General features: G+C 43.3%; 1 protein-coding gene across 1 annotated transcript in view; it reads right to left on the bottom strand.

The window, feature by feature from the left end:
* Positions 1–21,224, bottom strand: part of POLR2B (RNA polymerase II subunit B) — a 45,246-nt gene extending 24,022 nt beyond the window's left edge. The window contains exons 1-13 of the mRNA XM_055138912.1: positions 21,086–21,224; positions 17,835–17,907; positions 14,546–14,696; positions 13,327–13,439; positions 12,983–13,202; positions 12,466–12,624; positions 9,532–9,696; positions 6,972–7,168; positions 6,687–6,806; positions 5,704–5,890; positions 2,172–2,315; positions 1,559–1,698; positions 1,347–1,458 (exon numbers count right to left, since the gene is read on the bottom strand). Coding sequence (XP_054994887.1) covers positions 1,347–1,458; positions 1,559–1,698; positions 2,172–2,315; positions 5,704–5,890; positions 6,687–6,806; positions 6,972–7,168; positions 9,532–9,696; positions 12,466–12,624; positions 12,983–13,202; positions 13,327–13,439; positions 14,546–14,696; positions 17,835–17,907; positions 21,086–21,104 — 1,800 coding nt within the window. The 5' untranslated portion in view covers positions 21,105–21,224. The remainder of the gene's footprint in view (positions 1–1,346; positions 1,459–1,558; positions 1,699–2,171; positions 2,316–5,703; positions 5,891–6,686; positions 6,807–6,971; positions 7,169–9,531; positions 9,697–12,465; positions 12,625–12,982; positions 13,203–13,326; positions 13,440–14,545; positions 14,697–17,834; positions 17,908–21,085) is intronic.
* Positions 21,225–21,900: the final 676 nt, after the last annotated feature.

Genomic DNA, 21,900 nt, shown 5'->3' with positions numbered 1-21,900 from the left:
CTCCTCCATCAGTCTGAAAACACACCCCGGCCATAACCCAGGGCCTACCTGCCAAGGGAAGACCAAGACTGAGAATTCTCTGCTCAGCTAAGTGAAAAGGGGCAAACTACAAACGTAAGTGTATTACAGTCTCTCTCTGAACCCGCTTCCACCCAAACAGTGCTGAGATATATACCCGGGGAAATCAAAAGCTCAGCCGTGATCACAATATCAAAAACCAAAAGGTCCACTGGGGAAGTAATGAAGCTATTCATATATTTTAATGACGGAAAAAAAAAGTATTCACCTACATAATGAGCATTTCAATATGATGCACCTACATAAGAGTATCTATGAGGGGCTGGAGTGACAGCACAGTGGGTAGAGCGTTTGCCTTGCACGCGGCCGACCCAGGTTCGATTCCCAGCATCCTATATGGTCCCCTGAGCACCGCCAGGAGTGATTCCTGAGTGCAGAGCCAGGAGTAACCCCTGTGCATCAACCGGGTGTGACTCAAAAAGAAAAAAAAAAAAAAGAGTATCTATGAGCGGCATATCTCAGCTTCCGATTGACTCTCAGCAGTCAGGTAAAGAAGAAATCAGATTATTATTTCCCTTTTAAAAGCACTGTCAGCTTTACAAAAAAAGCCGCCGAAGAATCTTTTTTTACTTTAAAATATAATTTGAATTCTAAAATATAATTTACTAACTGTATGTCAAATTAAAAGCATATATCTAAGCATTATAGGAATACCTTACAATTAAATTAGTTCAAAATCAAAACATCACTTAGACTTTTAATAATCTATGTCAGCATTCAAGGGAAGCCAATTAAAAGAAGCATTTATCTGTACAAAGATAACGTACAGATCCAGGGACACAGATATGAGGGCTGAAGCGAATGCCGGCAAGCAAAGGGCCCTGGGTTCAATCCCCAGAATCAAACAGCCTCCACAGCAAAAGAAAAGTTTCACTAACCAAGACATAAACTTAGAAATCACATATATCAGGGGCTGGAGCGATAGTACAGTGGGAAGGGCGCTTGCCCTGACAACCTAGGTTCAATCCCTTGGCATCCCATAGTCCCCCGAGCACTGCCAGTTGTAATTCCTGAATGAAGAACCAGGAGTGACCCCTGAGCATTGCCAGGTATGACCCCAAAAGCCAAAAAATAAATAAATAAATTATGTATTGGGCCTAGTACAGCAGGAAGGTGCCTGCCTTGCACACAGCTGACCTGGGTTCAGTTCTGGCTCAAGCCCCGCCAGCAGTGAGCCCTGAGCATCAGTGGGTGTGTGCTCCCCGTCCCTCTCTAACCCCGAAAAAATAAATCACATATATCATGCTCCTTCAGTTAAAAATTCTTACTTCAGACACAATGATATCCATCTGCCGCCGCAGTTTCCTGAGAGTGTTCATAAGTTGTTCAGGGTCTTTATGTATTCCAACCCAGCAGCCATTAACAAAAATCTTGGTTGCACTGAAATGCAAAACCAAAAGTATTTTGCATTTAACAAATCTCTAAGAGCAAAGGTTAACAATAGTTTTTATATTTTTTAAGAAATTGTATCTGTACACACTCAGCAATAGCTGCAGGAGAAATTTCTTCTAAGTTTTCCATACTCCATTCTTCTAAAAATTCCAAAATTGGAGAAGGTTGAGATCCAACTGAAATATAAGCCATCAAGGCCAGATTCTTCACAAGTCCTACAGCATGGCCCTAAGAATAAACAAAATATTACACATGATTGAACATACTATAAAAAGTCTTTTCTCTGGAGACTTTTCCTTCAAGGCTTACCTTCTTATAACAGCAAGCTGTATTTTAATTCTAAATAACACCGCATAAGTACATAAAAAAAAAAACCTTAGTTCTAGGAATGGCTGGAGCGATAGCACAGCGGTTGGGTGTTCGCCTTTCACTCGGCCGACCCGAGTTCAACTCCTCCGCCCCTCTTGGAGAGCCCGGCAAGCTACCGAGAGTATGGAGCCTTCGAGGCAGAGCCTGGCAAGCTACCCGTGCGTATTGGATATGCCAAAAACAGTAACAATAAGTCTCTCAATGAGAGACGTTACTGGTGCCCGCTCAAACAAATTGATGAGCAACAGGATGACAGTGACAGTTCTAGGAATAATTACGTCCTACATAATTATTGGCAGAATCTGTCCTGGGTGTGAATTCTAATGCATTACCTCTGGCGTCTCAGCAGGACACACCATTCCCCACAGCGTATTGTGCAGCTGTCTTGGTTTTGCTAGCTTGCCATCTCTGCCAATAGGAGAATTTAGACGGCGCAGGTGAGAAAGAGTAGACGCAAAAGTCAAGCGGTTTAACACCTAGAAAACAGCAAAGTTTTAAACTTTGTACGTTTCTACACAATCACGTTGCTGGCACATGCTCAAATGAAACCAATTCGTATTTTTATGTACAAAACAGTTTCTTTGTGTACATGAAAAACTGCTTTCAGCCCTCCTTTTTCCATGCTTTCCCTGGATAATCTTAGTAATCCCCATAATTTATCTGACCAAGATCACAGGACTGGCTAATATGTACAGTACTAACATGTTCTGTTTATGTTCTGTCTCCCAGTCATAAGCACAGGGTAGAAATTTCTAGTTGTTCTGTTCTCTGCTATATCCCAAGGACTTAAACTAGTACTTGCCATACATTAGGCACACAATAAGTGTTAAACACTACCAACTCTCGGGGGCTGGAGTGATAGCACAGCGGGGAGGGCGTTTGCCTTGCACACGGCCGACCCAGGTTCGAATCCCAGCATCCCATATCGTCCCCTGAGCACTGCCAGGGGTAATTCCTGAGTGCATGAGCCAGGAATGACCCCTGTGCATTGCCAGGTGTGACCCAAAAAGCAAAAAAAAAAAAAAAAAAAAAAAAAACACTACCAACTCTCATTCCTTTAACCACAGCAGACAACACTGCACATAACGTGTGGTGGAATGAAGGGTTCTGCCCACACCTGGCCATTCTCAGGAATGACCCCTACTGCTCAAGGGATATGAACCAGGACCACAGCCTTTGTGGCCACATACAAGGCAAGTGCCTTACCTCCTGTACTATCTCCCTCACCCTGTTTTTGTTTGTTTTCAGCAATGCTGTAATCAAACCGAAGGCCTTACAGAGGTAAGTCAAGTATTCAACCATGAAGCCATACCCGGCACCACCTATTAAGTTTCCCTAGGGCTGGGTCTCTGACTCCCAACATGAGGATTTGATATTTACAGGAAAGTATCAAAGCAAAGTAGGATTTATAAGGAAGGAAAAGGAATATAAAGGAAGGGGCGGAGAGATAGTAAGGCATTTGCCTTGCACATGGCCAATCTAGATTCTATCCCCAGCACCCCAATGGTCCCTGAGCACCGCCAGGAGTAATTCCTGAGTGCAGAGCCAGGAGTAACCACTCACTGAGAATTGACAAGTGTGGCCCCAAAACAAAAACAAAAAAGAAATACTAAGAAAACGAAATCACCTCAATATTCTAAAAAACCAATCATCACCTTCCTTCCATCCTACCAAAACCCAAACCTCCCTCCTTCTCCTCCTAAATCTCCTGTCAAGGAAAATTCTATCAAAAAGCGAGGAGGTCAGAGTCTCAAAAAGATAGAGGATCCTATTCTATAGGTGCCGTGTTGTAAGTAGAACAATCTGACACATCTTCGGGGGTGGCTGGAGCATACCCAGTAGTGCTCAGGGCTAACTCCTGGCTCTGTACTCAGGGATCACTCCTGGTAGGCTTGGAATTCTTATGGGATGCTGGGGATTGAATCTGGGTCAGCTGCAAGAAAGGGAAGCATTTGTCCACTGTACTCTTTCTGGCTTAAAACTGAACACATTTAAGGTAAACAAGCTCAGCAATGTTCATTGAGTAGATTATATATATTAAATGCATTCTCAAATTCCAGTATTTTCAACTTGGAATACATTACTGAGACTTAGCTCAGAAGTTGAAAATCAAAGGATGAGATCAATATACAGTATGTAGGGTGCTGCCTTTCACTTAGCAGACCCGGGTTCTGTCCTCAGCATCCCATATGGTCCCCAAAGCCCATCGTAAGTGATCCCCGGTCAGTCCCCTGGGTCTCTCATAGTGCCAAAGCAAACAGTGACCCTGAACCAGTGGACAGCAGGCACTGAAGCAGGTTGTAAAGTGCAAAAAAACGGGTGGAAGTTCTTGAGCAGTAGTGCCTGGTGATATTGAAAGATAACATGTTTAATGTCTAGACATTTAGATATTAAGTATTTTCAGGGAGTCGTCCTATGAGATAAACTTTCATCGCTTTAATCACATTTTTACTTTCATGGTATCCTATTTGGATAATCAACATTTGTGTGATTCAATGATTTGCAGAAATAACTTGTTGGAAAGTAAACTGCTATGAAAATTAGAATTCTTAAAAGTCTTTAAAATATTGGCCATTGGAAAATTTATTATTTGAAATTCATTACTGAAATTGTTAAATGACTAATGTCTTTAACTTTGTGTGATTTATATTGCATACTGTTAGTTCTTAACAGGGAAAAAAAAAGTGAGCACCTCTACCTCCGGATGTGGCCCAAAAACAAAACAAAACAAACAAAAGTTGCAAATCCATACTATATTTTTAATAAAGAAAAATGAAGCCCATTTTTTTCTGCATCAGTATCTAACACATAGCCTTTAAGCCATTAAAATTTTACTAATATGGGGCTGGAGCCATAGCACAGTGGGTAGGGTATTTGCCTTGTATGTGGCCGACCCAGGTTCAATCCCCAGCATCCCTTATGGTCCCTCAAGCACCGTCAGGATAATTCCTGAGTGCAGAGCCAGGAGTAATCTCTGAGCATCGCTGGGTGTGACCCCAAAAGCAAAATAAATAAATTAATTAAAAAAAAATTTTACTAAGATGGCCTGTTTTATCTCCTAAGCAGCTATTCTAACTTATTAATCATCTCAAGTTTAGAAAGAAAACCAACCTTTTTTTTTTTTTTGCTTTTTAGGTCACACCCAGCAATGTTCAGGGGTTACTCCTGGCTCTGCACTCAGGAATTACTCCCCTGGTGGTGCGTGAGGGACCATAAGGGATACCAGGGATTGAACCCAGGTCAACCACGAGCAAGGCAAAGCTCTACCCGCTGTACCATCACTCCGGCCCCAACAACCCAAACTTTTTAAGTCTCTCTCTGTAAAGCTAAGAGCTAACTTAAGTTTCATTTTCATAATTCAAAACCTGCAGGATTTTACATTTGACCTAGGTGTAGAAAATAAGAAAAAAGAAAATTATAGTGAACAAGAAATCTCTGGGGGCTGGAGCAATAGCACAGCGGGTAGGGCCAACCCGGGTTCAATTCCCAACATTCCATATGGTCCCCCGAGCACCGCCAGGAGCAATTCCTGAGTGCCTGAGCCATGAGTAACCCCTGTGCAATGCCGGGTGCGACCCAAAAAGAAAAAAAAAAAAAGAAAAGAAAATCTCATCCCCTAAGATTTCCCCCACCAAGCATCTGTTTTTGGGGTATTGTTTCTCAATACTTTTTGTTTGCTTTTTATTGAATCACCGTGTTTACGATTGGGTTTCAGTCATATAAAGTTCCAACACCCCTCCCTCCACCAGTGTACATTTCCCACCACCAATGACCCCAGTCCCCCGTCTCCCCTACCCAGCCTGTCTCTATGTGGGCATTTTCCTTCTCTTTCTCTCTCCTTTTGGGCTTGATACACCTTCTTACCTGAGACACTCCAGCTCTAGCTTGATGAGCTTTCTTTTGGTCACCCCAGTTTCCAGTAGCTAAAGAGTATTTTAGGCCATCAGATATAATCCTTGTTTTAATTGCCAACTCCAAGTTAAAATCCTTTCCTCGGTCAATAAACTTCTGTGCATAGATCCGCACTTCTTTAAGCAAATTCTTAAACATACTGCCAAATAAAAAAAGTACTATCTTAAATACACAGTCTCAACATGCAGTCTCAAAATAAGCAAATTCTGCCCACAGGGGAATAAAAGAGGTTGGAATAGAGAGAAGAGGGGCTTTGCATCTTTTATATATAAAATGCAGATCCACATACAGTATATAAACATATAGAGGAGAGCAACGAAGGTGGAAATGTCAAGGGGCCAGAGCGGTAGTACAGTGGGTGGATGTTTGCCTTGCACTCAGCAACCAGGGTTCAATCCCTGGCAACCCATATGGTTCTCTAAGCGCCACCAAGAGTAATTCGTGAGTGCAGAGCCAGGAGTAACCCCTGAGCATCACCGGGTATGACCCCAAATAAAGAAAAAAGGGAAAAAAGGGTGGTCCCAATTCAATTTTCTCGAACACCCTTATAAAGTTAACAGAGAAACAAATGTAATCACATGATAAACTCACAAACCTAAAATTCTCACACATGAAGCATAATTAAAACTGGGCAAACAAATGACAAAGAGAATCCTGTTAAGTCTGGAGGCCAAGACAGATTAGCCTCAGGGCCAGAGTGCTCCCTTAGTGGGTAGGGTTTTTGCCTTGCATGCAGCTGACCCGGGTTCAATCCCCAGCACCCTATATTGTCCTTCAAGCCCCGTCAGAAGTGATCCCTGAGGAAGAGCCAGGAGTAAACCCTGAGTACTGACGGGTGCCCAAAACAAACAAACAAAAAAGATAGGTTAGTCTCTTTAATCAATCTAAAGTGAGTCTCCCCACTTTAATAAAAACTTCATTCTTGAGTTCCTTACCCCCTAAATAAAAATGCAAGTAGAGGCCCGGCAAGATCCAGTCTTTTGTTTCCATAGTGATCTCTGTCATCCAACTCTCTTCTACCCAAAGCTGCTAGAAGCAGCCTATGCACCATGTACCTAAAAATCAAAAGGAGAAAAAAAAGAAAGTGAAAAAGAATACACACTGGTTAGGGGCTCTTCCATCCATATATTTTAAATGTTATTTGGAGCATTTTTAACTTTAAGAACAACTTTTGAAATTGTATCTTGGCAAAGAACTTAAAACAATAAATTTCAACCTACCCCAAGAAATAGGCTTTTTTGGTTTCACAAAAATCACTGACACCAACATGAGGAAGCATTTCTTTTTGTAAGACTTCTTTTGCATATTTAATTCTTTTTTCTTTAGTAACACCAGGTTTTGCCCCTCTTGAGCCAATAAAATTAAGTGCAACATTCTGCTCTTGAATGACAAAAGCTTCATCAAGAGAAGGCTTAACCTAAAAGGTAATTTAGATATGTTATATTCAAATCCTTATTTCACCTCAAAAGAAGTCACTGTCACCTAACTTATATTAAATATCTTTACAGAACTGGGGCTGGAGTGATAGCATAGCGGGTAGGGCGTTTGCCTTGCACGCGGCTGACCCGGGTTCGAATCCCAGCATCCCATATGGTCCCCTGAGCACTGCCAGGAGTAATTCCTGAGTGCAGAGCCAGGAGTAACCCCTGTGCATCGCCAGGTGTGACCCAAAAACAAAACAAAAAAAAAAATCTTTACAGAACTAATCAAATATGTAAAATAATTCTATAAAAGCTAATATAAAAATTTGAAACTTAAAGACATTTTTTAATGCTCTATCCACTGTACTGTATCTCCAACCTCATACTTTCTTTTTTTTTTTTGGAGGGTCACACCCAGCAATGCTCAGGAGTTACTCCTTGCTTTGCATTCAGGAATTAATGCAGTGCTTGGGGGACCATATGGGATGCAGGGGATTGAACCCGGGTCGGCCGCGTGCAAGGCAAACGCCCTACCCGCTGTGCTATCGCTCCAGCACCCAACATCATACTTTCTTTCCCCTAGCTCTCCTCTTTTTCCTCTTTGGGTTTTCCTATTTTCTTCTTAAACCAGACGGAATGTAATGAATAAATAATTCTTAGAACCAGATTAACTCCAATGGCTGCTGGAGGGTTCAAGAAAGACCAGACGCTTAGTGAACAAGCCTGAAACTTAGAGACAATTTAGAGAACTAGATATTTCTGGCAATATCCATAGTGTTGGTGGTTTTTTACATTTTAATGAACAATGGCTTCTAAAGAACTAAAATTAACTAGAATAGTTAAATCAAAATTTACTAAGCTGCAGGGACCAAAGAGAGAACTCAACAGGCTGGAGCGCGTGCTTTACACGGAGGCGGCCCAGGTTCAACCCCTGGTCACACAGCACCCCCAGGAGGAAGCCCTGAGCACAAACCCAAAACTGAACATATGGCCCCCAAACTAAACAATTTGCTACTACAAATGACTAGAAGTGCCAGAGGTCTTTGTCAATTTTTGAAAAGTTTGAAATTATTTCAAAATTACAAGTTTACAAACAAAGCTCCGCAGGGACTGGAGAACAGCGGGTGCAGGGATCTGCCTTGTATATGGCTGACCGGGTTCCATCCCTGGCCTCCCATGTGGTCGCCCAGCTTGCCAGGCGTAACTCCTGAGTGCAGAGCCAAAAATTAAGTCTGTAGCACTGCTGGGTGTGAACCAAAACCCAGAAACAAAAAAGTTGTTATCAACTACTCATTTTCTCTCTCAACTCTACTATAGCATAGTAGTAGCATTGTCTGTAGCACTGTCATCCTGTAGTTCATCAATTTGCTCGAGCGGGCACCAGTAACATCTCCATTGTGAAACTTGTTGTTACTGTTTTTGGCATATCGAATATGCCACGGGTAGCTTGCCAGGCTTTGCCGTGCGGGCGGAATACTCTTGGTAGCTTGCCAGGCTCTCCGAGAAGGATGGAGGAATCAAACCAGGGTTAGCTGCCCTACCCGCTGTGCTCTTGCTCCAGACAGCAAATCATAAATTGGTTTCTAATTTCTGAACCCTTTTAATTTCTTGAATGATAAAAGTGCATTTTGTTTAATGAGGCAAATCTGTGTGATCTCTTGAACAATTCCTCATTGAGTCTATACTGGAAAGACAGGGGCTAGAGCGACAGCACAGTGGATAGGGCATTTGCCTTGCACACGGCTGACCTGGGTTCGATTCCTAGCATCCCCTATGGTCCCCTGAGCATTGCCAGGAGTAATTCCTGAGCGCAGAGCCAGAAGTAACCCCTGTGCACCACCAGGTATGACCCAAAAAACAAACAAAATAAATAAATATACTGGAAAGACAAAGTGATACGCTTTTAAATTTGTCCTTAATACCAATTCTTCTTGATGTCATAGAACTCTGGCTGCCTCTACTTTTCAAGTTTATTTCATGCCATTATCACTAGGAAAGAGGCCAAGGCAGACTGGAAGGTGTTCTCTAACTCAATAAGTGGCGTTGAGACTTTTGACAGCTAAATTAGTTTCATGGCAGTTTTCATTATCAGCAACATGGCAGTTGTATCAGTATTTTCAACTGTTGCTAACTTTTTCTTTTCTTCTGGTTTGGGGGCCACAACTGGTGATGCTCAGGGGTTATTCCTGGCTATGCATGTTATTACCCCTGGTGATGCTCAAGGGGCCATATAAGGATGCCAGGGATCAAATTGGGACTGGCCACATGCAAGAACAGAACCCTACCCACTGTCTCTCCAGCACATTAGTAACCTTAAACCTCTTATAAACACCACATACTCATTTTGCTTCCACATTACCATTTCCATCATCTCTGGATCTTCAAAATCATAAATAATATGCTCTAAAATATCTCTGTCAGACACAAAACCTAATGCTCTAAACACAATAATGATGGGAACTTCTTGCTTGATATATGGTAAAGTTGCCACAATGCGCTGACCTATAGCACTCTTTTTCGCGCCCTAGGAGAGAAAAAAAAAAATACATCATTAGTGTGCACAAAAAAATCATACCTACTTTTCTTTTTCTGACATCCAGTGGCACTCAGGGGTTATTCCTGACTCTGCACTCAGGAATTGCTCCTGCAGGGCTCAGGGGAACCATATGGAATACCAGAAATTGAACCCAAGTTGGCTGTGTACAAGGAAAATGCCCTACCTATTGTACTATCACTCCAGTGCCCATGCCCACATTTTAAAACACAAGAACCACTAATACATAGTATTTCACATGAAGTATACTCCCATGTTCTATACACCTCCTAGATTGCTCTTAAAAAAACACTGAAGAAGTTGGAGAGATGTAACTCCTTGGCTGAGTCAAACATGCGTGCAGGAGCCCCAGGTTCAATCCCTGGCACTGTATGATCCCCCAAGCGCCAGCAGGTGTGGTCCCGAAAAGGAAAAACTAGTAAGAATGCACATAAAAGCTGGGGAGATGACTCAGTGTCTTCCATGTATGAGTTCAAGATCATGGTCATGGCCAAGTATCACCAGTCAAGACAAAAAAGCACAAAAATCTTACTGTCTAAAAATGAATTCACTGGGCGTGCCCTCCAAGCCCACGTTCTCCCTTGAACATGTAGTTCCTCTCTTTCTCCCCTCTGACATCTAAGCAATTTTTATTCAATAAAAACCATCTTGCTTCACTAAAACAATAAAATAAAATATATTCATTGGGTTCTAAAAATAAACTGTAGAAGTTCTCTACTGTGGGACCAGAGTGATAGCACAGCAGGTAGGGTGTTTGCCTTGCAGCATATGGTCCCCCAAGCACCGCCAGGAGTAATTCCTGAATGCAGAGCCAGGAGTAACCCCTGAGCATCGCCAGATATGACCCAAAAAAGCCAAAATAAACAAATAAGTAAATAAAGTGTTCCGACTCTTTAAAAAAAAAGTTCCCTACTGTATCACCCAGAAGCTCTGAAGAGAAAGCTTAGACTGTTGTCTCTTTTTTTTTTTTTTTTTTTTTTGCTTTTTGGGTCACACCCAGCGATGCTCAGGGGTTACTCCTGGCTTTGCACTCAGTGCTTAGGGGACCATATGGGATGCCGGGGATGCCAGGGATCGAACCCGGGTCGGCAAACCCGGGTCGGCCGAGTGCAAGGCAAACACCTTACCCTCTGTGCTATCGCTCAGGCCCCTGTTGTCTCATTTTTATACCAAACCTTTTACTAAAACCAGATAGTTTTCCCTTCTCAACCCTTATTTGTTTTGCCACAGTTACCATGACTATCGCCCGAATATCTGTCCTCCAGAATTCAGGTCAACTTTTCTCACGACCTAATAAAATGCTTGAACTCTTTTTCCAAATATTTGCACTTGGAACCCATCCCACCCTTCCATTTACATACAATAAACATTTTAATGCTTCAAAACTGAGAGAGGCTTCTAGTCAGTAAGTCAGCAAGGAACTGAGACAATCAGTAGCACATGATGCACTGAATCTTCCCAACACCACGTGAACGAGACTGTGTCTGCTTCAACGGGCAAACACCTTGACTGCAGCCTACTGACAGAAGCAATACCTTGGTTCCAGACTCACAGAGAACGCTGCTACTACAATCATTTGTTATACACCCATCAATAAACACTATAATGCATCATACTAATAAAATGGTTCAGAAAAGCTTTTCTAAGAATGAAGACTGTTGAGCCATGTCTCTAGACTGTGAACTAAGCCATAGCCCCACGCTGGCCGAGGAGAGGAAATATCCTTCTCTCTTGGTTCTTTTTCCCTTGTCGGGAGAAGCGGCGTGGCATCCGCCATTATTATGAGGACTATAAGCAAGTACAAACTTGGTGGCGCGAGAAGGAGAAAAAAAAAAAAGAGAGTTATGTACTTGGAACAGCGGGATGCTTGGGCAATCTCAGGCCAGGGCCGATACCAGTGCACGCTCCACCGAGACTCGACCCGTGTAGCCGCTTTTGCTGCTGATTGACCACGATCCAGAAGCCAACTAGACTACTTTTGGTCCCAGAAACTGCTTGCAGTCATGTCTCTGGACTGTGAACTAAGCCATTGACCCGTACTGCCCCAGGAAGAGAAATTATGCAATTTCTAACATAAATCTCCCTGGACTTAATTATTAAAATACTAAAATACAGAAATCCTAAACCTAAAGACTTCATATCTCTTTATTCTCAGCAATGGAACACTAATTATCAAAGCTTTCTTCTCAGTAGGGCTGTTTTTTTTGGGGGGAAACTCCAATAACAATAGTGAGTTTTGTGTTGAAATATAGAATGTAATCAAGGTAGGGGCCGGAGCGATAGCACAGCGGGTAGGGCGTTTGCCTTGCACGCGGCCGACCCGGGTTCGATCCCTGGCATCCCATATGGTCCCCCAAGCACTGCCAGGAGCAATTCCTGAGTGCAAAGCCAGGAGTAACCCCTGAGCATCGCTGGGTGTGACCCAAAAAGCAAAAAAAAAAAAAAAAAAAAAGAATGTAATCAAGGTAAAGAGAAAATGGGGTGAAGTTTATCAGTTACGCAGGCAGGGGTGGGGGGTGGGGGTTGGGAGGTCCAGTGGGCTTTTTGGTGGTGGAATATGGGCACTGGTGAAGGGACAGGTGTTTGAGCATTATATAACTGAGACATAAGCCTGAGAACTTTGTAACTTTCCACATGGTGGTTCAATAAAATAAATAATTTAAAAAAAATATGAAGACTGTTTAAGCTATGGAACTAGAATAAAGGAATAAACCCGATAGTATCGGACCCAATCCGTACCTGTCCCCCTCTTGCCAACATGCTGACCCAAATAGTGCTGGTTGGTCGGGAAGAATTCTCCAGACACGACCTACATTCTCCTGTGTAGGCATATTTTGAATCTTTTTTGGCAAACACATAGACTGTGTTTGTTGCCATTTTCTCTTGAGCAATCAGAACCTATAAGATAAAGTAAAAAATGTTAAGTCTGAAAAACTCACAAGCCATTGGCGCAAAATGAGTAAAATCTACATATTAATGTGATCCCAAGTGGCTCACTGACTCCTTAATTCTAGAATTTCACAAAACTCCATTTTCATAAATTCTTCAAAAAAAACAAAATTCATACAACTGACCCAACTTCTAGTACACATTTCTAGTACACAGCAAACTTTTAACATACAAAGTTAGCCATCATTCCCTCAATGATTCAACTCGCATTTCCAAATTAGTCTGTATAAAAGTTTACTATTTAATTTCAACTTTCATAATCTGAAACACAATTATGATTAAAAGAAATAATACTATAATACTATACCTTTTCTGATCCATTAATAATGAAATAGCCACCAGGATCTAAAGGACATTCATTTAATTCACAAAGATCACGGTCTGTTAAGCCATTCAATAGACAGTATGTTGAACGCAGCATAATTGGAATTTTTCCTATAAAAGTTTTCTGATGTTGAGTCTGAAGTTGTTCTTCACCTTCTTTAATAACTGTTTTTGTTATATCAACATAAAGTGGAGCAGAATACCTTTAAAAGTAAAAGCAGACTGCAAGTAAGTTAACAGTATGGTACTTGATAAAACTTCAGCTGGTTAGAACTACATTTTCTGAACAGCATTTCATTATCAGTCACTAGAAAAATTCTCCCTTACGTGAGATTTCTTAATCTGGCCTCATTGGGCATCATTGGTGAGGGAGCGCCATCTCTTTCCCAATGGGTAGGCTTGGAGAGGTAGATCTGCTCAAACTTCAACAAGTATCTTGGCTGAAATAAAACCAAGGAATGTGAAATGAGTAAATAATCTTTCCAATACAAGTTTTCATAATCCCATAAGTACTGACACTCTGAGCAGAAATTCTATAAAGAATCAGCCCATTTTACCATCAAGGACTCTCTAAAAATCAGTATTCATATTCCACCAATGTCAAATTTTATACTTGACTATCTTAAAGTAAAAGACAAAAAGAGACAATACACTAAAAGAGTAGCGGTATCTCATGCTCCAAGTTTGCATCAAGCAGTTAAAATGCATTCGCATTACTTAAGTTTCATATGCCCTCTGCTTCGTACAAAATAACCAGAAAACAAAAGTAAATTCAGACCATTCAAACTTTACAAAATCTAATTAACAAAAACACAGAAAAAGACAAATTTAATTCTTTAATAAAACGTATTTTTAAAAAAAACCTTATTAAGTATTACTGAGAACTTCCAACCGAGAATTACAGGTCAGTCCACAGCCCAAGTAGGGGAGGACGTGAGCATGCGGGGCTGTGCCTGCAGAAGGCCTGGCTTCAATCCCTAGCACGCAAGTTCTCACCCTAGAACACTTTTGGGTGTGGGCACCACCCCCAATTTTTTTCAATATATCTCTCCATTGGCAAGAATAAGGGCCACAGATATAGTACAGTGGGTAGGGCACTTAACTTACACACAGCTGTTCCAGATCCAATCCCTGGCACCCTATATGGTCCCAGCACCACCAGGTGTGATCCCTTAGCACAGAGCCAAGAATAAGCCATGAGCAATGCCAAGTGTGGCCCCAAAGCCAAAATTAAAAAACAAGAATATGCCATGAACTTTGTGGGGTGTTTTGCTTTTTTTGGTTTTGTTTGTTTGGTTTTTCTTTTGGGGCCACAACTGGATAAGATCGGGTCTATTTCCAACTCAGGGCTTGGGGAATTCACTCCTGGCAGAACCCTGGGCCTCCTGCAAACACTGACCTATCTCTATGGCTCTCCTGAGCTAAGTGAAGATGCCCTAAGTATACTGCTAACACACCCGCGCCTGTAAAGCTAGGTGAGAGGACTGAATTTTCAAACCAACTCTCCTTTCACTTATGCTACACTTTATTAGAGCAACTGTCCTACCGGTTCTTCCACTTCTCCGCTGGCATGCTGAGCTTCTGCTTGCAGGTCTATAGGTGGAGCATCTTCCACGATTCTCTGAACAGACATCTGAATAAACTCATCAAAAGAATCCAGCTGTTGTCTGACCAAGCCTTTCTCATCAAAATAGGAACTGGGAAAATAATGAGTTCAAAATTAATTGCAATGCTGATGTTTTCTAGCATATTTCCTATGTAAGTTATGTCGATATAAATATAAATTAAACTCAACAAATTCAACAAATACTCATTAATACCAAGCACTTTACACCCACCACTGCACAAACTACCATGAAGTCTCTAAAAAGGGGTGAAATGAGAAACGCTTTTTTTGTAGAACATATTAAGTTTGGGCTAACAAGATTTAGGGATAAAACACTAAAGCAAAACATAACCTCCTTGAAGTATTTTCTGAAAAACTATCAGGAAAAAAAAAAAAAGAAAACTTAAAAGTGCAGTGTGAGGGGCTGGCGCAATAGCACAGTGGGTAGGGCATTTGCCTCTCATGCAGCCGACCCAGGTTCGATTCCCAGCATCCCACATGGTCCCCTGAGCACAAGGGGTAACTTCTGAGTGCAGAGCCAAGAGTGACCCCTGTGCAACGCTGGGTGTGACCCAAAAAGAAAAAAAAGAACTCTTATTTGAATACAAGTGGATGACTATACTGATGACTAAAATACGAATATGTGTAAGAATTTCCATTTTAAAGATTACTAGTTCTAGGGGATGGAGAGCAGAGCAACAGGCAGGGCACTTGTCTTGCACACAGCCACCCAGCACCACATACAGTCCCCCACGCACCACCAGAAGTGATACCTAGATAGAATCAGGAGAAAGCCCTGAGCACCATCCAGTGCCACCCAAAAACCAAAAGAAAAAAAAATTAGTTCTACCTGGGTGAGGATAAGTTACATAACTGAAATCACTAACAGATGCTTTAAAAAAATGGGATCAGATGAAGAGCTAGAACCCTTGGTCTTGCATGCTCAAAGCCCTGGGTTTGATCCCTTGTCACTATACACCACTCCCGCCATGTACTGCTAGGGACATTGGCATGGGGACACACACAGACGGGGACACACACACACATACACACACACACACACACACACACACACACACACACACACACACACACACAGAGAGCATGGTAAGGCATGGTAAGAGACCAGACTTAGCTATATAATACACAAATCACAGTGAAACCCGAACAATCTGAAGTAGACACACCTGTTTATAGGAAGGATATCTGCTCAGTTCAGGTTTGGGAAAAATGTCTCATAAAAATCTAAGATGGGGCTGGAGTGATAGCGGGTAGGGCGTTCGCCTTGCATGCAGCCAACCTGGGTTCAATACCCGGTGTCCCCTATGGTCCCCTAAACACCACCAGGAGTAATTCCTGAGTGCAGAGCCAGGAGTAACCCCTGAACACTGGCAGGTATGACCCAAACATCCAAAACAATTTTTTAAATCTATGATGGAAGCCTAAGAGAAATCTGAATGCATCACACCTCACTACTACCCACACAGACTTCAGAGACTATAAAAGCTCAGAGATTTAACATCGTGCCTGAGTATTATTAGATTATCTTCATCACCCCACAGTGGTCAGAACTGCCCTACCAGCACAGTACACCCGTATTTCAACTCCTGCACTCTATTACTCCCGCACCTGTGACAACACTTCCTAGTATCTACTCTCTAGTGACTACACAGATTTCCGCCTCCCCGCCCCCGGCCCTTCCCAACCCCTGCCCTTACTCACGTCAATTTTCTTTTTGTATAGTTTGGCTTAGTTTGGGTTGGGGGGCCCACACCAGGCAGTGCTCAGGGCTTACTCCAGGCTCTTCACTCAGAAACCATCCTGGCAGCACTCGGGGAACCACAGCGGGTGCCAGGGAGCGCGCCGACAGGACGCATGCAAGGCAAGCACCTTACCCACTGTTCCATCTCCCCAGCCCACTTGGTGTGGGGTCACACCAGCTGTGTTCAGGGCTTATTCCTGGCTTTGTGCTCAGAGGACACTTGCAACTTGCTCAAGGTTTACGTGGTGCCAGAGATCAAAGCTGGACTGGCCATGTTCAAGGCAAGAGCCTTACCCACCAGTGTACTGTCTCTCCAGCACACACCAGTTTTCTAAGCAACATGCACAGCCCAGTCTTTGCATGCTCCCATCCGAGATCATGGATGGGAAAACCTCGAAGTGGTCACAGGTCAAGACCCCATATGATACTCAACCAACTATGGTCATCAATATTAGAAATTGGGTCCCATGCTCGTCAACAGTTTGGGATGATCATTTGACATTATAAAAAATTCTCACAACAGTTAAAGTAGGTATATACTAAAGTGTAAAAAATTCAAAAAGGTTAAGGAGATATGTACCAGCAAATGATTGAAGCGTATGCTCTGGGTTGATACCTGACACCGCACAGTCCCCCAAACACTGCTAAGGTCCCCTCAGCACTACCAAGCATTTACCCCTCTACAGAGAATTAGTTTATTTTACAATAAATAAAAATTACTGTCTGGGGCTGGAGCAATAGCACAGCAGGTAGGGCATTTGCCTTGCACGCGGCCGACCCGGGTTCGATTCCCAGCATCCCATATGGTCCCGAGTACTGCCAGGAGTGATTCCTGAGTGTAGAGCCAGGAGTAACCCCTGTGCATCGCCAGGTGTGACCCAAAAAGCATAAATAAATAAATAAATAAATAAACTGCTGTCTACAATGGTATAATCTGAGTAATCTATCTCAAATATTTTTTGTTTTTTCTTTTGTTTTTGGACCACACCTAGTGGTACTCAGAATTTACTCCTGGCTCTGCACGCAGGGATCACTCCTGGCGGTTTCAGTAAGGGGTGCTGGGGACTGAACCCGGGTCGGCCACTTGCAAGGCAAGCGCCCTACCTGCTGTACTCACACTCTGACCTCTATCACAATTTTTTAAATACCTCTTTTTTTTCCCCCCATCTATAGTCAAAATACTCCTCTTCCTGTAAAAATGCAAAATATAGAATTCCAGAGAAGTAGTATAGTGGGCAGGCTGCTTCCCTTTCACGCAGCCGACACAGGTTCAACCTGAGCAACCCGTGAGATTCCATATAGTCCCAGATCCCTGCGGTGGACTCTGGTCATCATCATAAGGAAGGGGAGGGGAGGGGAAATTTTAAAACAAAAGAAGAAAAATAAATCTGGGGGTGAAAAGAATCTAATGGTTCCTAGTACCACAAACATTTACTGCTCCCCCCTCAAAAAAATCTAAGTAATTACCTGATTACAATCCAGCATGCTTCTTGCCACAAATCTGGAGTGATTTCATCATCATCCTCATCATATTGCATATCTGCAAAATCAAAAATAAAAATTGTGTTCATTTGCCATAAGATCCTACTATTTAACATCGTGTTCCTACGATTTTAAAGTAGCAGAAACATATTTACTCTGTTAAATAAAAAGCAACCCTTTACCTTTCCTAAATGTCAGTTAATCTGACTTTTAAACACTTTTTGAAAAAAAATTTTATTGACTTATCACTGATTTAAAATTTTGTGGAATTTCAGGATTTCAGTTTTGTTATCTTTTTTTTAACCTTTTTAGAAAATAGAAAAGTTCTATTGGAAAATTTAAAAAAAAGAAATTCCCTATGCCGGGTGGAACTCCGTCAAGGACAAAGTGAGGAGTTTGACTTTATTCATCTGTAGGTATGTAGATATCACCACCTCCACAATTCAAAAAGAAAGACCTTTCTCATGTGGGATTAAAGAAACATAGTAAGGGAACAAATGGCCTAAGTCATTGGAACTAGAGACTTCTTTTCTATAGAGCTTCCATGGGGAGGATGACTGAGAAGGGACCTTAGGACACTGGTGGAAGGAAGTAGCTCTCTGGTGATTGATCTGGTGTTGAAGATATATGCATGAAAAGCATAATTAACAGTATTGTAAATGCATAAACCACAAGTTAAAAGGTAAACAGGGCCAGAGAGATAGGAGGGCACTTGTGGCCAACCCAAGTTCAGTCCCCAGCATCCCATAAAATTCCTTAAGTTTGCCAGGAGTGTCCCCTGAGGGTAAAGTCAGGTGTCACCCAAAAACAAAACTCAAAACAAACTAGCAATTAGGGCTGGAGAGATAGTACACAGCATTTGCCTTGCACTCAGTCAACCCAGGTTGGGTCCCAGGAGTTCCATGTCCCCCCAATCAACACCAGGAGTAATTCCTGAGTGCAGAGCCCGGAGTAACTCCTGAATACTGCCAGGTGTGTCCCCAAAACAAAGCAAAAAAAAACCAGAAAGTAACAAATTTCAGCTAATCAAACAATAAACAAGGCAGGAGTGAGTCCTAAGCACCACTCAGTGGGGCCCAAAAACCTGTAATGATAATAATGCTTAATTTATGGGCTATGTATTCAAAGTAGGTCGCTCCACAAAAAAGGGAGATGGCTATGCAATAATAAAGAACTCTCAGATATATATGTACACCTACAAACATAAAGCAAAAGTACAAAAAAGTCTCAAGTGTTATTTTTGTGTAAAAGGGAAGAGATTCCATTTGAATATGCTTTGGTACGAATAAAGCCCTAATGAGAGAGGAACCTTTCCTATTGAGGAGTGGTTAGTTACTGTGGAGAAGTTTACATGGAAAAGATGGTGAACAAGAATGAAATCTCGGGGCTGGAGCAATAGCACAGCGGGTAGGGCATTTGCCTTGCACGCAGCCGACCTGGGTTCGAATCCCAGCATCCCATATGGTCCCCTGAGCACCGCCAGGGGTGATTCCTGAGTGCATGAGTCAGGAGTGACCCCTGTGCATCACCGGGTGTGACCCAAAAAGCAAAAAAAAAAAAAAAAAGAATGAAATCTCGAGGTCCGAGAGAGGTCAGTTAAGGTGCTTGCCTTGCACACAGACCCCAGCTGAAGCCTGGCACCATATACTGAGCCCCTAAGCTTAGGATCAGGAGTGATCCCTAAGCACTGCTGTTGAGTCCCACACACAAATAAAAAATGAAAGAGAAAACCCTTACTTTAATGTGTCCTGATTTGTGAGCCCTGGAAATATACGACCTATGCAAAATATTAAGTTAAAAATTGTTTTCTGGGGGCCAAAGAAAAGGTACAGTGGATAAGAAACTTGCCTTGGCACACAGCCCACCCGGGTTCCATCCCTGGAACCACATACGGTGCCCTGAGCCTGGCCAGGAGCGATCCCAGCACACAGAGCCTGGAGTAAGCGCTAAGATCTGCCAGGTGTGGCCCCAAAACAAAACAAAAACCATCATTTCTAAATTCTTCTTTCACAAAATAGAATACAGTGCTTTGATACTACTAAATGTCTATAGATTCAGGATAGGGAGTTGTAAACTGAAACTTTGCTTGTATCTTCTTCCCGAAGAAGCTGAGGGCTTGGAGGAAAATGAGATTATCTCTCATTCCAAGGAACTGGAAACTAGAAGAAAATGAAGCTTGAAATAGCTGTGGAGAAATAATAACCTCTCAGTACCTGTATTGCGAACCATAATGCCCATAAGGAGAGGGAGGGAGAGGGAGAGGGGAGAGAGGGAGAGGGAGAGACAGACAGACAGACAGACAGACAGAGGGAGAGAGAGAGAGAGAGAGGTCTGACATTGAGGGAAGTGGGGGTGGCGGTGGGATGGTAGGAGGGAAACTGAGGATATTGGGGGTGGGAAATGTACACTGGCGGAGGGATGGGTGATTGAACACTGTATGACTGAAACCCAATCATGAACAGCTTTGTGACTGTTTACCTTACAGAGAGAGGATAAAAAGAAGAAAGAAAAAGAGAAAGGAAGGAAGGAAGGAAGGAAGAAAGAAAGAAAGAAAGAAAGAAAGAAAGAAAGAAAGAAAGAAAGAAAGAAAGAAAGAAAGAAAGAAAGAAAGAAGAAAGGGAGCTGCGGAGGAGGGGAAGGAAACTTGAAAAATAACAACATGAAAAATGCACTAGCCACGACTAATTCACGTGAAAAGACGCTTTATTAGCCCTGCTCGGTATCAGAGACCTGTGAAGAGTAAGTTTAAAGGCCATCTTTACTAGATACTGGAAACTCAGGATCGCAGGGGGGCAGGGGGGAAATATCACACACACACACACACACACACACACACACACACACACACAATACTGTGTCCGGCATATTTCCAGAGTGTGGCACAATCCCTGGCACAAACTGACGCTCAAAACTCTCTCGCTATGCGATAAAAAAGCAAACTCCGGCTTCAGGAGAAATCACAGAAGGGCAAAGGAACCTGCCTGCCTTCTGAGCACCACTGCGGCGCCAGGAGCCTCGGCCCTGCTCGGGAGCCGAGAGCAGAGCCCTACGCGGAACGTCGACTCCGCTCAATACCCGTGATGAGCTCCCTCCACCCGACAATCCCGGCTTCGTTCCCGCCAGGGGGGAGTGGGCCGAGGACCCTCCCGGGGCTCCGCAGACCCTCGATTCTTCCGGCAACCCCCCCCATCTTCTCTCCTTAGGGTCACCGCGAGCTGTCCTGCGTGGTCACCTACCCTCGTCGGCGTCATACATTTTGGCGACTGATTCCTGAGCGCCTTACTGTAGCAACCAGAAAGGAGGCACGCAGCACCCACAACTCCGGCACCAGAAGCCGAAGCGACTTCCGTTTCCGGCGTTCCCAGAATGCTCCGCGTCAGAGGCCGCCCCCAAGTTCCCGCGCCGCAGGTCCGCGCGTGCGCCAACGACAGTCGGGAGCCGGGAGTCCGGCTTGCGCCCGCGCCCTGTAGGGGGCGCTGGCCACCCCTTGGCGGAGCGAACCTCCTCCAGCCTGGTCTCCGCTAACTTAAGTTTTCAACGTTGTTGCACAGATAACGGGGCACCTGCAGAAAATAAAGGCATAAATGATTTTTTTTATTAAAAGATCTTCATTAGGCGCCCGCAGCATTTTGTTCTTTTTTTTGGCACTTCCAAAGGCCCCAAGCAGGAAGCTGCTATCGATGATATTTATTCGAGCCGTAGCCGCTCCTGCCTACTGCTCAACTCGGGCTAAGTCTACAACCGGGGGGGGGGGGGCGGAGTGGCGGGGGGCGCTGTCTGTTTAGGATTTTTTTATTTTTCAGTACGGGAGCCACTTGGCGGTGCTCAGGAACCACTCCTGGTGGGCTCTGGGGACTCTGCGGTATCTAGGATCGAAGCTGGGTCAGGCGCGTGCGAGGCAACCCGCTCCGACCCCAGCCTTGGGTTTTCTGTTTTGTTTTTGGTTCACAAAATATTGATAATATTTCTCATGAACATACATATAGACACGACCACCCCCGTCGCCAGAGTACCCATCCCCCTGCCTAGAGCTGCCTAGAGTTCTTTAAGG

This window comes from Sorex araneus, chromosome 5 (genome assembly GCF_027595985.1).
Source record: "Sorex araneus isolate mSorAra2 chromosome 5, mSorAra2.pri, whole genome shotgun sequence".
Lineage (NCBI taxonomy): Eukaryota > Metazoa > Chordata > Mammalia > Eulipotyphla > Soricidae > Sorex > Sorex araneus.
The sequence above is the reverse complement of the archived record's forward strand: the minus strand, read 5'-3'. Positions and strand labels throughout refer to the sequence as shown.